Genomic DNA, 15,995 nt, shown 5'->3' on the forward strand with positions numbered 1-15,995 from the left:
AGGTATCCTCTGAAATTCCCCTTTCCCTTTGTCATAAAACGGCTGTGCCATTAGTGAGATAAGTCCATGTGCTGCTGATCAAAAGTAGAGCAGCCATCTCAGTGTTCCAGTGTGATAATATGGTATATTCTTACATTTTTATCACTCGTGCTCTTGTATGTTCAGCATTATAAGGCCAGCTGATTGGTATATGGATATGATGATGTGGTTCTTTCTAGAAATAAGAGAAAGATCTGCCTGTATAGTTAGATTATTGCAACTTCTTTCAGACAGAAAACGTCGATCCGAGTGTGAGATTTTTGAATAAAAGCCAGCTTTCCTTCATTTATCCAGGTAAAAGTCTTATTGTGATTGAGATCTTTTTTTTCAGGAGAGACATGACCAAACTGCTGAACTTTCTTTTTTCAAGCACAGTCGACTCACGTGTTTGAGTATTTGCACGAGGGTTAATCTGTCTCTGAGTTAAACCTGTGATCGACTGGTGATCTGTTCAGGGGTCACGACACTGGCTGGATAAGTGGTTAAGAAAATGGATACATTCAGTAACATTCAGGTCCTTTAAACTGCTACAATGTTTTCTGACAATTAGACTAAAACTAAAAAGTGAACTTGGAAAGTAAGTCAAGCAGTTCAGTTAAAAATAGATCAGTTGGTTATCGCCTGTTGGTTTTTGTTTTGTTTTGTTTTTTGTTGAAGCTTACTAAAGCTGCTAATTGACTTTTTAACAGAGCTTATAATTTTAATTATAGAGATAAAGTTATGAGGTTTTGGTGTTATTCGTTTTTAGTCCCCTGTGAAAGCTAAAATGCTCACAAAGTTATCTGTTAATTACAGTATGGTAATTCGTTTATGCTCCTAAAAGGGTGTTATTTGTTGTGGGTTTTTTGATGATAATGTTTGCTTTCTGTGGTTTTTTTTTATTTTAAAAGTGTTTCAGCGATCGATCTTTCAGCTGGTAGGGGGTTTATTTTGAAGTCTCTCGTTATTGCAAATCACGTCACGGAGATTTGACCTTTATTTGAAATGAGACGAGTCAGTCACCTCAGCATCACTAAGTCACATATACACAAAACAATATTGATGCAAATAAAATGTAGAAAATTTGATTCATTTCTTTTAAACAACAGCTGCATGTTGTGCTACCTAAAGTGTGGACACGCTCAACGAGAAAATAAAATGTGCTCCTGTTTGTTGAGACATTTCTGTTTGTTGTTGTGTCCGTCTCTGATTTTTAGAAGGTCTATGGTCCTATACTTTATACACTCTCTGCCCTTTATATGCTTTATTGAAACTACAGTTTGCATAAATTGTAAAGAATCTGAATTTCATGAGCAATTTAATGAATTCTAACACAAATCGAGTCAGACAGGCCAGACACAACAACATAATATACACATTAAATGATAGCTGAAATAAAATACCAATAGCATGGTTCATAAATATTAAGTGACAACACTCCTCTAGTGGATTGCATCCATTGTTGTCTGACGTTTTATTTTTCACACCTCTCTTATCGTCGCACATCATAACTCCAAAGCATATTCACCCTGTCACAGACAGAGCAATTTTGCATCGATGCAGTTCAGCCTAAAAACCAACGCCACATTACGCTGTCTGATGTGTCTGATGTGTCTGAGTGTGTCTGCGCTGTCTGCATGCGCATTTGTGGATTTTCACGTATTTATAAAATGTATAATTTCCACAGCTATTAGACTTCTGCCGCCGACAAACACTATTAGAAAACTGGCACCTTCTGATTGCTTTTCCAGACTTAGACAATGAGAAAGACAATGTGTGTGTCGACAGTATGTTAATGCAGAGGATAACCTGCAAATAAAAAAAGTGAAGGAGAAATGACATGCTCACAATCATTTCTCATGGGCATCGGTAAGGTGTAATTGTTTTTACACACCTATAGATGCAGGTATAGGTGGACAAATGTTTAATTAACTTATTAAAGAAATTAAAGATTAAAAAGATGTGGGGCTGCCAGGACAACTTCAGCACGCCACGGCATGAATTCAACAAGTATCTGGTGAAGTAGTATTTACAGCAGAATGAGATTGAGGGAGATTAATAGCGGGGTCGGTGAAGAGTGATAGTTGTTGCTCAACATATCGGTAGAATAACATATTTGAGACTTGCCTGAGGAGGTAAATGTATTCTGATTTCCATTAATAGGAAATGAACGGCCAGTTAATGTAGTTTGTAAAGACGGGGCTGCTTTATTGGCTTACACACATGCCATTAATGTGTGTGCAAACAGTGGTACCGTGGGACCTTAAGCCTGTGATCTGGTTAGTGTGTTCGTCTGTGATGCAAAGCTGCATGAGAGGCACGTGGCTCCAACAAATATTCTGTGGGATGAAACCTTTTTACCTTATGAATATGAAATGTACTATATGAACAAAAGTATTGGGTCACACCTCTTGCCTAAACATGTAATGGCCATATTCAACCAGAAGGCTGGTTATACCAAATCTGTGAGTATTTCCTTGTAGAAAATGCTGAGCACCTCCCAGCTGTACTTTGGGACTAGATTGCAGCTGAACTCTAGCATCCCTGCATGTAAGAGAAGGGGAATAGCTACTTTAAAAAAAAAAAAATCAATATTCTTTCATGACCTCCTGAAGTCCTCTCATTACAGCTTTGCACTCATCACACTCAGTCGGTAACTCGTGGGTGTAGTGAAAAAGGGAAATGGACTTGTATTGTGCCTTTTTTCCCCTTTTAGTCGTTCACAAAGTGCTTTACGCATTTTGCCTCACACATACTCTCACATAGCACTGGCAACTGAGCTTTCATGCAAGGTACTCGTCTACCATCCCGAACAACTTTGGGTTCACTTTCTTGCTCAAGGGCACTTTGGCATGCAGACAGGAGGAGGTGGGTGTTGTGTAGGCAGCCCTCTCTTCCCCATACAGACAATTTAATTTGTAAAATAAGAATCAGGAAAGTGTAAATAAAGTGGATGAGGGTTCTATCCTGAATGCGTTTATATCTTCATCTGTTTTCATATTTTGCTTTCTTTCAGACGTCCTATGACCAAAATAGAGATATTAAAGTGAGTTTGTCGTAAGATTCTCAAATAATCTAATTATTTTGATAGATAGTTTTTGTCTTTGATTGCCTTAGTGGCAATTTAAACTCAGTCTGAAATTAGAAGAGACAGTGGCATGTGTCGGCATTCAGTCGGTGCTTGATTTGTTACTTAGCAGAAATATTTAGCTACGAGGGGGCTGTTGTTCTCTGCTGTGGTCAATCACACTGAATCCTCAGGGACTCTAATATGACTAGACACATATTGAGGTACTCCATTTGACATCAGACATTTCATCTCCTTAATATAAAGAAATTGCCTGGAACGGGGGCCATTTTTTTAACTTTGTGTGCTTGATGGATGCAATTTATATTCAGCTATAGTCTGCACACCTAGCCAAATGAAGGACCTTTATATTTTGAAATCCAGGAAAACACAATCCCTCTCTCATTATAAGAAAATAACAGAGGATGCAGCTGCAAAGTGATGTTAGTCCCCATAGTTCCTCTGAGGCTTCGTGTTTACAATCCGGTTGTACACTGTAACAACACAGGGCTGCAAATTACAGAGCCCCCATGGCAACATAGGTGGGAAAAGATCAATAACTCATGGCCACAAGCTGGTAAGGTGTGGGCACATGATAACTCAATTGTGGCTACATGACACTGAATCTGTTGTTTACTGCACACTGGACGAGCTCCATGCATGAAGCATAGATACATTTGATTTGGATTGATCTTATTTTTGCGACGCATCATAATATCCCGCAATGTTTGTCACGCTTGTTGCCAGACGATTGCACCATTCACCTCATCGCTAATGTGCTAATCTCCATAAAGCTTTAGTCTGACATATATATTAGCCTTCAGTCTCTAGGCACAGACTTTCAGAGTAAACAAAACTGTATTTATGAACAAAGCTGTCGATTCCACCTCACAACATTTTTCAAATTTATTGCTGCCCGATGTGTAAAACATCGGGCAGCAATGTTTAGCGCGGTCAGTAAATAACATTCTACATCTTGTAGTCACCATTTACTTGTGAGTTTCCTGAGCCTTATTAAAAGGCAATAAGCAGGTTTTTGCTTTAACTCATTGTGAAGTAAATGTTATGCGTGTATATAATAACACATGTTGTTAGACTATATAGAACCTCCTAAAAAGCCTGGATTGGAGAACCAAAACTGGGAAGCTGGATAATGATTTCATTTCCCTGTGAGCTGTTGTCAGCATGGATTCGTAGATCTGCCAAGTTTTTCTAAGCACTCATGGTCACCCCCAGAAATTTCCAATATATGCAAATTATTATTGTTATTTAGTTATTTATTTTTTACAAGTGCTAAATTAAGGACTTGGAGATAAAAGCAGAAGTACTTCACTCAGCATCAACCACACAGTCTTAGCTTTATTACATTTGATAGTCATACATGTGCATCTCTTTGTCAGTTGCTACTGTAATGTCTAGCCAACACTCACTTATCTTCTCCTAATGCATTACTAACTTGTGGCCACCCAATAAAATATTAATGCAGAGCAATTATATTTTCCCACCCGTGTCACTGGGGAGGAAAATGGAAGAAAACGAGGGAAGTGTTTATGGCGTTTATGGGATGCAGTCAGACTGAGCTTGCACTGTATAACCTTGGTTCAGTTCTCTGAGCACTCATCATTATTTCCTCTCTTAGATTTTGCACAAGTGCGTGATGCTGCAGTAGCTCATTTTCTCTGGTTTGGTTCAGCGTCTTTGGGTTTTAAGAGCAACTCAAGTTGTAGACGTACTGTGACGATGCCAAAAAGTAACATATAACAGTTATACTGCTGTGGTGTGGGTGAATATCAAAAGCTTAACTGAGGTCTAATCAATGCAGGTTTTAGGAAGCTGTATAATAGAAATAGGTTGATAATGGCTGCACTTTAATCATTCTATTTTATTATGGAAAAAGGCCTCCCTGAGCCACATTTTACTCAGAGCACAGTGTTCTTCCATTATGACAATCTGCCATTATTTTTAAGCAGTGCTTCAATTAAACCCCCACATAGAGGAAACAACTCAGCCAGTGTGCTTAAATACTGAACCTTCCACTTCCATTTGTATTCAGCTTCTTATCGTGACCTCCCTCTGTAGCGCACTCTGCCTCCCTGCTCTTTATTAGCTGTCACAAAAAAATGCAGGTCATATCATGGGCGTTCGCCTGGGAGCTCGAGCTGTTCTTAACTTTCAGAAGATTTCTGCCAAAAGATGCCAGGCACAGCTCCTCCCGAAGACCCTGCTTTTCATCTGCTGCTCGTTTTTCTCATGCAAAAGGTTCTTGAAAGGAGCTGAAATATACTCGTGCTCAAAATAAAGAAAAGATGGCGCAATCTAAACCGCATATTGATGTTATAATGAGCAGAGAAGTGAAATATTGACAAATTGTCGATACATTCAGCTAGGCAGGTTTCAATTAGTACTCTGTACCCCCAACAATACACTTTACAGTTTGAGATGACGGGTTTATTGATTGGTTGGTTGGTTGATTAGGTTTTTTCTTCTCCTCTCACAGAACACACAGACTGTTCTTTATTAATTACTTTACTAGAGTTGAATCTAAATCAGAGGTTATATAGTAAAGGACAATGGACCTGCTCAGTATTGATTGACATTTTCTGTGGTAAGATACTGGGCATCTCTCCCCATTAGATGACCAGACGTGGAGCAAACAATGTTACAGTTGTCAGCATGGCAGATAAATGTTACCGTGTGAGACGGATAATTCTGCCAATCGGTGTAATTACTTTGATGTTTAAAAGGATAATTGCATTCCTGAATATGAGTGATTGGCATCTTGTTGTGTAAAGTGCTTGAATTCATGACACATTATTTATTTTTTTAAACATCTGTGGAAATTGTTGTTACATTTTTAGTGGCCAAGATCAGTTGTTACAGAACAAAAATGCACATCTGAGCATTCACATCAAAATTTGTCAAATGAGAAAAAGGAAAATGTGATTTTAAAATAGCCTTTATAGAGAAAGTGAAGCCTGATTTGGGTAGACAGCTGTACAAAGATTATTGTGAAACGTGCACATGCTGTGTGATGTCAGTGTGTACAGAGCCATGATGTGATAATTACCATCTCATGTCTCTCTCTCAGCGTTCAGCATCATAACCTGATTCAACCACTCACGAGGTGTCTTTTGTCTGGGAAGATGACAGCCATAACCCCCCCCCCCAAAAAAAAAAAAAAAAAAAAAAAAAGCAGGAGTAATTATGACACTCAGAGGAGCCCTACGTGCCACTTCCTGTTCAGGCCGGCAGGTTTAGCAATCAGACAGCTGGCACTTGATATGTTGTGAATTGTGGCAGTTTTATCTGTCTGGGAAGACTGACTGTGTAATCCCAGGCACTGTTACATCATCACCATCTTCCGTCACAACAATCCCCACCTCACCCTTCGCCCATTCCTCTGTATTTCCAAGGTCAGTTGAGTAACATCCTGGCTGGGCTGATAATTTGAGAGATTGTCCCTGCAGAGATGCATCACGATTATACTGCAGGATTAATGGATTGTAGATTGATTGGTGATGTCCCCTTAACTAAAAGGTTAAGTTGAAGTGCACCTGCAGCCTCTCCAGCAATTAAGAGGAATTAAGGTATATGGGGTGTTGTCGTGCTTTTAACCTGGATCTGTTAATTTGTTTATTCTCCGAACAGCCGAATAACCACGCAACACACGTGCCTCACAAGCGGCGAAAGAAACGAAAAGATCTTTCAATTCTCAGCCACAAAATGGACTTTAATTATGCGAAAGCAAGGGGATACATTTATAAAAGGAAGTGCAGTTTTTCAAAGCACTCGAAGACATCCTGGAAGTGTATGTGCAACGTTCAGCTTTATTGATATTCCTTTTCTTCACTTTGCCAACAGTTCGTTACCTGCTGAGGAACAATGTGAGTCCAGACCTCTGCAATGAAGATGGCCTTACAGCTCTGCATCAGGTAAGATTATCTGTCTCCACCTGTCCTTCTTTATGTCCATCTTTGACTTTTCTGATGCGTTTTAACTCTGCCTGTTTTTTTTTTTTTTTTTTTAAAGAAGATTAAGAACTTGATGTATAATTTGAGTCTCATTTTTTTAATCCAGTTTTTTTTATACTGATTGTTGAATTTCCTGATTAAGACATGCAGAATATGTCAGTATTTTATGAGCATTTTTTAGTCATATACACCCCCAGCTCTAAAAAAGTTGGGATGCTGTGAAAAATAAAGCTATATTTTATTCACGATTGAACATAATAACATATATCAAACATTTAACCTGAGAAAATTGCCCATTTTAGAATAGAATAGAATAGAATAGAATTCAACTTTATTGTCATTGCACATGTCACAGGTACAGGGCAACGAAATGCAGTTTGCATCCATCCAGAAGTGCTTTAGCCATGATATAGATATATTACAAATATATATTAGCAATAATATAGATATGTAAGTATATTACAGAAATGGATCTATTATGGTATGTAATATGTACACGGTATGAAGTATGTTATAGCATATACTTATAGTTATATGCTATAACTATAAGTATGTACAGGCTGTAGTGAGTACAAGCTATGTACAGGCTATGAACAGGATATAAATATGGATGGGTCAGCCAGGTAATATTTTAAGACAAATATTACCTCATATTGAATTTGATGGTGGCGATAAATAAAATAAAAAAGCTGTAAGGGTGCAACAAAAGGCTGGAAAAGTTCAAAGAAACAGCTGGACAAACATTTTTCAACTGATTACTGGTTATTTGGTAACAGATCCAACAGGTTCTATTGTGAATACAATATGGATTTATGAGATTTGCAAGTCATTAAAGTCTGGTTATATTTATTTTTCATGTGAAATCCAAACATGTTTGGAATTCGGTTTACATGCAGCCCTTTTAAAATATGCACCTCAGTGGAGTATTCCTGTATTTTGTATTTTGTGACAGTCTCTTACCTCTACCACTGAGCTTCAAGAAGCAAAAAAAGGCACCAACTGGGGAGGTGAAAATAATAATTAGGTAGAGGAAATGTTCAGAAAAATGCACCGTTAATCACTTTAATTGGGGCAGCGCTGACATTTACTATTGTTAGACACATAATATGTGTAAAACGTTTTTTAATTTCTTTGTTTTGATCATGTGTTTTTCATTGAACGCTGTAACATCAAGGCCATCACCATCTCTTTGTTGAAATGTAATGAAATAATTTCCAGAGAAGTTTGCCTGGGTGGGAATTAATGTTTGAGGTTTTCTGACATTGAAAAGATGATTTTTAATAGTCCGGAAATGAGTTCAGTTTTGGGGAAATGAATCATTTTTTGCCGTCGGATATTCATAGAGGATGTGAGGCCTGTTTTCACTTGCTAATGAAAGCTATTACTGACATGATAATCAAAGCTTCCCCCTCAACCAAATCAATTCCGCGTGTCACTTTTCATTTTAAACTTCTCAGTAAACAAAGTCAGCCTTTGAATTTAAAAAATAAACTTTTTTGTACCCCAGTTGTAGGTTTTCTGACATCGCCATTATTCAGTCCCAGCGTCCATCGCTGAGCTGAAAGATTCCTGGAAACATGGGAGCAGGAGAGAACATTTTATTTTGCAGAAAGCTGGATTATTGAAGGAGCAGGATGGTCATAAACTTGCTGGTATAGCTCACTGCATCAGTTTGTTTGTCCCTCCTGAGCTGAAATGTCAATTGCTGGAGCAGCTCGTAGAGTAAACTCTAGATTTTATTTAGGTCTGGATGGCAACTTTATGGGTGAAAAAGCAGTTGTTTACAATGTGGAAGTCATCAAACTTCCTCAACCTTCCCCAAGTGGAGTCACATTTTAATGTAAAATAAAAACAAATCTGACTTCCTGAGTGATGACATTTAAACATTTCAGAAGGCCCGATGCTTATTTATGACTTTGGCTTCCCCTCTGCTCTTTAGCTCCTCGTCCCCCGCTCTTCTCGTTTGTCTCCTTGTGCAATTTCAGTGTACCCCTGACAGTTTATGTCCTCTCTCCTTCTTTAGCTTCTCAGTCTGCTTCAGCTCGAACAGCCGTCCTTTTCTCTCTCTCCTGGTTGTTCACAGCCTAATATCCAGGCTCCTGCTGAGAGGCGGTGAAATGAACAGGGGAAGAGAAAATTGAAGTCCATCAGTCACCAACAGTGTGAATGCTGTTTTTAAAAGTGGTGGGCTGCCAAGAGATCAGATTGACCTTTCAGCTTTGAATGTGTGTGTACCTGGTAATCTGCTATTTGGATGGGTCAGCCAGTGTCTTCAAGATGAGACCTTTTCGTGACTATGAATAGCAACACACATACAGACACACAAACGCACACACGCATGCGCTCACACTGTAAAAAATGACAGTCACACAAAGGAAATTCACACAAATGCTCTTCTGTGTTCATTTTGTCATCTTGTTTTTCAGAAGCTAGATTAAGCAGAGACAGAAAACTAGATACTGAAATGGATGTTGGGGAAAGAAATGAGTGTGAGAACACACACATACACACACATACAGACACACACAGACACCCGACAGAAGGTGAGATAAATGAAGGAAGGTAGCAGTGATGTTCTCTAAATGAAGTGTCATACCTGTCCTGGACTGGTCTCACTTCACTGACTCGAGACATTAATCAGGAGGCGTCCTGCAGGGGGTCACTGTATGTACAATAACACAACTACACACACTGCAGTATTTACTACAGTTTTTTTGATGAATGCATCCAGATTCCTTTAGCTGGGATGTCTAAAATCAGCGTACATGCATTTGTCTGTTTGCATAAATGTGAGTGGAGCGTGGACACGAAACGCAGCCTCAGTCCTTCATTTTAAGGAAAACTGCTGTATTGGAAGTAGTCAGCTGCCAGTTCAGAGGGCTCACCCTGAAAATATCTGAGGGGGAAAAACTTGCTTTCACTGTTTCTGTCTGTTAAGTATATGCACATGCACAGTATTACAGTACTGCCATACAGGCAATAACAGTTTTACTCTACAGTGATTTGCAGCATTTAAACATTTTTACTGCTCTTTTATTTCATAAGTTCTGACATCCAGAGTTCAAATTAGCACCCAGCAAACTGCCAAATGTGGGTAAATGTTCCATTTAGTGGATGAGCCTCAGGGGTGTAGCTTCCACTCTGGTGGGTAAATGTTCGTGCCAAAATAATCATGTAATAAAACACAGCGGTGAGAGCCTCTAATGTGTTCTGGTGTCATTTTCAAGCACCCTGCTATAGGGGGTCAAGTGTGACAAGTTTGATGAGGAAGCTTGTCGAGTACAATAGTAAAGCATACACTGGGGGGAAATCATTATTTGATCCCCTGCTGAATTTGTATGTTTGCTCACTTACAAAGACATGAAAGGTTTTATGGTGGTTTCATTTTAAGGGACAGAGATAGAATATCAACCAAAACTCCAGAAAAAACACAATTTCAGCTTCTTTTTTTTTCTTTTTAAAGTTAAAATTTAATCCCAACCAAAACATGGCCTAGTAGTTGGAGAAAGCCTTGTTGGCAAGTGCTAAGACATTTCTTGTCTCATCTCAGCTGGGAGTTTGGCCCACTGCTCTTCTCTAAATTCTCTAAATCTTTTAGGACAGCAGTCCCCGACCCCCGGGCCATGAGTCGTTTGGTACCGGGCCGCGAGAGTTGAGGCTCGGGTTAAAATCTATGGCTTTCAGGGTTTTAAAGTTAGAGTGAGTCAAAACATTAATATCAGACACCTAGCACACTGTTGTAGGCCCTTGTTAGCTTCAAGCATAAATCCTTAGTTATTCACCGTTTGACGTTTTGTTTTCTTGCTGAGAGTTAGATAAAAGATAAAACTTTCATGCCTCTGTGGTAAATATGAGCAGCGGTTTAGTTTAGCATAAAGACTGAAATCGGGGGAAACCACATTCATGGCTCTGTGTAAAATGAGCACTTTGTTTTTCTGTATGATGCAACAAATGAATCACCTCATCCAACCCTTTTGAATTTGTCTTAGCTTTTTTCAGAAACAGACACTGTTTGTCTTCCTGACGCCCTGAGTGAACGCTGCTGCCCTATTGGAATATTATCTACATATATGTGTTATGTACCATAAATCGTATCCGTTTCTTTTGTTAAGGTGATGTTATAACCTTTGGAGGGCTTTACAGTATCTGAAATCTGCAGTTAATGGAGGTAAACAAGGATACTTTTGATTTGAAGCTATTCTGAGGTAGAGGAAGGCAGCGTTTTTTCTATTTTTCTTTTTTCCTAAACACACCTGCCTTGTGTTGTCCCATATTTGGGCGAGCCACAGCTGTTTTCCGGCTCTGAGTGTTTTGCCCGGTGGGAGCCTCCATGTTGTCGAGTGGGCACGATGACCCCGAACAGTAACAGACTGCTGGAGTTACATTAAAAAAACATTAGCTGTGTTCAGGCAGATATTTATGCAGGGAGACCGACTGGTAGCGAGATGACTGATGCTCGTGCCGTATAATCATTTGCAGGGTTTGATCAGACTGAGCTGTAAAATTGTGAGTCGGCATTCCTGTGTGGTTCCACACTCTTCATTAGTCATTCAGCTCTTCATTACTTCAGCCTTGGAGGACTCAGACACGCCAGCCTTTCGACATCATCTTCTTATACTCTGCTTCCAAAATTCAGTAATAACCTGCTTTCTTTCTTATTAATATACTTTCTTTGATATACTATACTTTTATATGCATTTTTTTCTTTGGAGATGCACTATGATGCCTGTGAGATGGAGGCGGGGGAAAAAACCCAGAGGAAATGAGACACGGGAGGCGTTTAAATTGTGTTGCACTCCTGAAATCTGCTTTTCAGGCTGTATATGGTGATCCATTGATGCCCCACTTCTTAATCCATTTCATTTAATTCTCTGCAGTTCATCAACAAGGCATCTCTATTTTTATTCATTCATATTAATGTACTCTTTATTATTTGGATTTGTTCCTCTAGCTATAGTAAAATATAAACCCCCTTCAGCCTCTAGTCTCCTGCTATATCAGCTGTAGTCTCAGCGGGCTGGCCCTGCTCTTGCTCACTTAACCCCTCGGTATTTTGATTTAAGTACGAGGCCCGTCACCGCCTGCCCTCTCTGCCCCTATTCAAATACTTGGTCTTATTTCCTCATCGTTTCGCTCCTCGACCCGAGCTGTGGTCCTCTCAGCCCACGGTAAGACTGTTGCCGTTGTTTTCCAGGCACACAGAAATAATCTGGGCCTTTGTTTGAGCCATGCTCCCATTCTCAGTGCTTTGCATGAATGGCACATTATTTTCCTGTTTGCTTCATTGTCTTTAGTTTAGTACTTTCGTAGCTCGTGGGTGAAAGTGTGTGTTTTTTGTTTGTCACAGGAAATGAGATTAGCCAAGCAGTTAGCTAGCAGGTGGGCTTAAGCATGTGGGTGTATTCAGAAGGCTGGAGAGATTAGCCTAGATGTTAGCTGCTGTGTGTAGGTTGCAGCCTGTTCTTCTGATTCTGATGACATCTGTCAGGACGTTGCCGCCGGCTGGAATAAGCCAACACAGTGTACTGAATGTCTTTGACAAGCTTGTGTTCACTTTTTTTTTTTTTTTGAATTATCTCTTGCAGCTTGCCAATTACCAGACTCGGATGGAAAATGAAACCCATAAGTTGTTCACTGAATTACCAGTTTATCAATTTATCACCATATATGCTCACACATGCATCAACTGACACGCGCACGTTTAAAAAAAAAAAGAGATGTGTGACTCATGCACTTCTGTCTTTTCCTTTGAATTTGGTTTCTTTTCTAACATCAACACTGGAAGTCATTGACATACATAGAGCAGCCTTCACAGAATACCACTTCTGCTTTTGGCAGCATCAGAAGGAGGTCATAAAGATACTTTGTTCCTTCCTGCTAATTTTGTCTGACGCCTCGCTATTTGCATCATTGATAGTAAAGGACAAATTGCATCATGAGAAAAAGAGAAACGTCTGAGCGCACCTCCTCCGGCGCTCTGCGACTGGGTCCTGGATCTCCAGGCTATAGCCATTTTTTTATGTGTGTGTGTGTCTGTATATATACATGGACTTATTATTAGTCCAAGGCCAATAATAAGTTTGGATTGTTTCACTTCATATTTAGTCCAACATTGACTTACCAGACTTCTTGTTTCACTTCCTGGTTAAAACCACTGATATTTTTATTTTGGGGTAGCAGCACAAGAATCATACATGTACTAAGTTTGCTAACTTTACCATCAGAAGAAACCCTGTTGCTTTAAACTTGTATTTGGTTCTTTCAAACCATATCTCTGTCTTAATTGATGATTATGTTTTAATGTTGATGATGATCAATCCATCCAAAATGATCATTAACTAAACAGACAGCCTGTAAGGTTTTCTGCAGATCAGGTGCAAAACCTCATTTCGTAACTTCTCATCGATAATCTTCAGAATGAAAATCTTCCCCTGCACTAAAACGTTTCTGAAAGGATGTGTTTGTCAGTTCGACATGTTTCCAGTCAGCATTCGTTTTTTTCTTCTTTGCATCCATTTTACCTCTTATCTGTCTTCCTGCTGTCTGTTCTCGGCATCTGTGCTGTAATTTCATTTCCTCTCTTGTGCTGTATATTAATTCACGTACTCCCCCACCATCACACGCTCGTGTCAGATGTGCCTTATCTGAGCAGCCTTGTAAGTCAACACTACAAAACTCCAAAGAATGTACACAAATCAGTTTCTCTTACGTCAGTGTGGTTTAAGTCTTTTTTTTATTTTTTATTGTTGTTCAAGCATTAAGATTAACGTTTTATCAGAGAGCTGGAGGGCAGCGTCAGAGAGGGAGTGCAAGTAATGGAAAGAATGGAGATTGAGGGTTTGTTTTAGAGCCAGAGGGGATGTACTGTATGGGGTACAGAAGGTAACAGTCTGAGCTGTCACATCATCTCACAGACACAGCTGAGCTATAGTTGGTTTCATGACATAGATAAATGATCCTAAAGGGATTTTCTTTATCGTCAAATGTAACACAGGTTTCTGGTCTCTGAGTTTGAGTAGAGTAGGCTGCTAATTCTTCTAAAATTACTTGAAAGCAGGGACTCTATGTGAATGATGCTGAAGATTGGAGTCTGCGGTTGTTGTTTACATATCCCAAAGTGACTTTCTTCTGTCTTCTAATCTGCCCTCCTGCTTCTTCTCCTTGGCATTTCTCTCCAGTTGGCTTATAGTTATGTTTTTGCCTCGCTCTGTGTTATTGCCTTCCCTTCTTTCACTCCTACTCTGAGATACTAGAAATCTCTAGAGATTGCACTTTAGCTCATCTTTTATGCAAATCCACAAAAAGAAAAAATCTCTCTGCACCTCGACCTCCCAACGTTTATATGATGATTATGGTGGAAATTCAAAGATGAGGGGGAAATTTGAGAAGTCCTGACGTTCATTCTAACCGCTGCTAAAAGACGATGCAGAGTGTAAAAAGGGAGCCACTGGCATTACTGGGTATAGTTATTAAGTGGAAAAAGTGAAAACTGCTTCGCGGGTGTAACACAGACATTAGAGAGAGATGGAGAAAAACATTTTACTAACTACTTTACACCCCTGACATTAAAACTTTTTTTATACTTAATTTGACATTTTAGCTTAATTACTTAAGACCTTAGAAAGGGTCTCTGTCACCACGGTTGCACGGGTGCTTTTAGCTGCTTTCAGCTGCTCCCTTATTTCCCAAGGGACCACCACAGCTGGGTTTAGGTCTCCTCCTGGCCTCCAGCTGGGGATGTTTCATGCATTAAAACAACTGTGTTAACCACTACACCTCAGAGCCACTGTCAACTAGGGGGCCAAGTCCTGTTGATTCTCTCTCGCTCCTTTTATAACTGACATAATTTACTTTTCCCAAATCTTGTCCTTTTCCCCCCCTACCTCTTAAAACAGCTTTGATAAGTTCGACTCTTAAGAAGACCCTTTCAACCAAAATAATTACCATACATTACTCTTCTTTCAAAAACAAACAAACAAAAAAGAATGCTGCTTTGCAGAGTTATTCATACCCTACTAACAATCATCTCAACAATTTCAGTCTGGTTTTCGGCCAGTTCACAGTACAGAGGCAAGATCACAAATGATCTTCTGATGGCAGCCGACTCTGGGTTGCTTCTTGATCTGAGTTCTGCCTTTTGATACAATCTCTCATGATATTCTTTTAAAGAGATTAAAGTCTGGTCAAGTCTGTAAGTCTGTAAAGCATGTACAGTGCAAACATTTCAATTCACAACCTTGCCCAGTTGTTAGTGGTGTAACAACTGGGCAACTAAAACTTTTTTTGAACAAATGTGCTAAGCTCGCTCTGTGCGTTGCCACTTCTCAAATCGTTCCTCCTTCCCAGATCAAGAGCTTAGTTGCTGTTTTCCATAATGCCTTAAATTTTGAAACGCACATCAATAATATCACTCAGCCTGCATATTTCTACCAATGTGATATTGGTCGGCTTCATACATCCTGTACATCAGTACTGGTTTTCTTGGACGTGCTCTGGTTATATATCATATTTATTAAAGTAAAAATCTTAAACTTCTCTATAGGGTTCAGCTGTTCATAGCCAGAACTCCTTCGATAGAACATATTACTCATTTCCTTCAGCAGCTGCATTAATTTTAAGATTTTTGCTTCTTACTTTCAACTCTCTCCACAATCTCGCACCTTCATTTTTCTCTCACCTTCTGCACATTGCCATTCCTTCCTGTACTCTCCTCTGTTACTCTTATTATACCAGCTGCCTGGCTGTCCACCTTGGGCTTTTGAGCTTTCTACCAAAAAGCTTTCCGCCTTCTTTCGAGCTCTCTCCTGCACCACATTTGCAGCATTGATCCTGTCCCTGTCTTTAAAGCCAGCCTGAAAACATCTCTGAAAACATGTCTATGCTGTTTGATTTTGGTGTGTTGTGAATTTTAATTCTATGCTGTCTTGCAGCTGTTATTT

The 15,995-nt window shown here is 39.4% G+C and overlaps 1 protein-coding gene across 3 annotated transcripts in view; it reads left to right on the forward strand.

Moving 5' to 3' along the window:
* The window catches only part of ppp1r16b (protein phosphatase 1, regulatory subunit 16B), a 93,212-nt gene that overhangs the window by 51,226 nt on the left and 25,991 nt on the right, over nt 1-15,995 (forward strand). For all 3 annotated transcript variants that reach the window (XM_040008155.1, XM_040008172.1, XM_040008164.1), the window contains exon 3: nt 6,947-7,017. In XM_040008155.1, the coding sequence (XP_039864089.1) occupies nt 6,947-7,017 (71 nt within the window). The remainder of the gene's footprint in view (nt 1-6,946; nt 7,018-15,995) is intronic.

The sequence above is a fragment of the Simochromis diagramma genome, unplaced genomic scaffold (assembly GCF_900408965.1).
Source record: "Simochromis diagramma unplaced genomic scaffold, fSimDia1.1 OVJJ01000320.1, whole genome shotgun sequence".
Lineage (NCBI taxonomy): Eukaryota > Metazoa > Chordata > Actinopteri > Cichliformes > Cichlidae > Simochromis > Simochromis diagramma.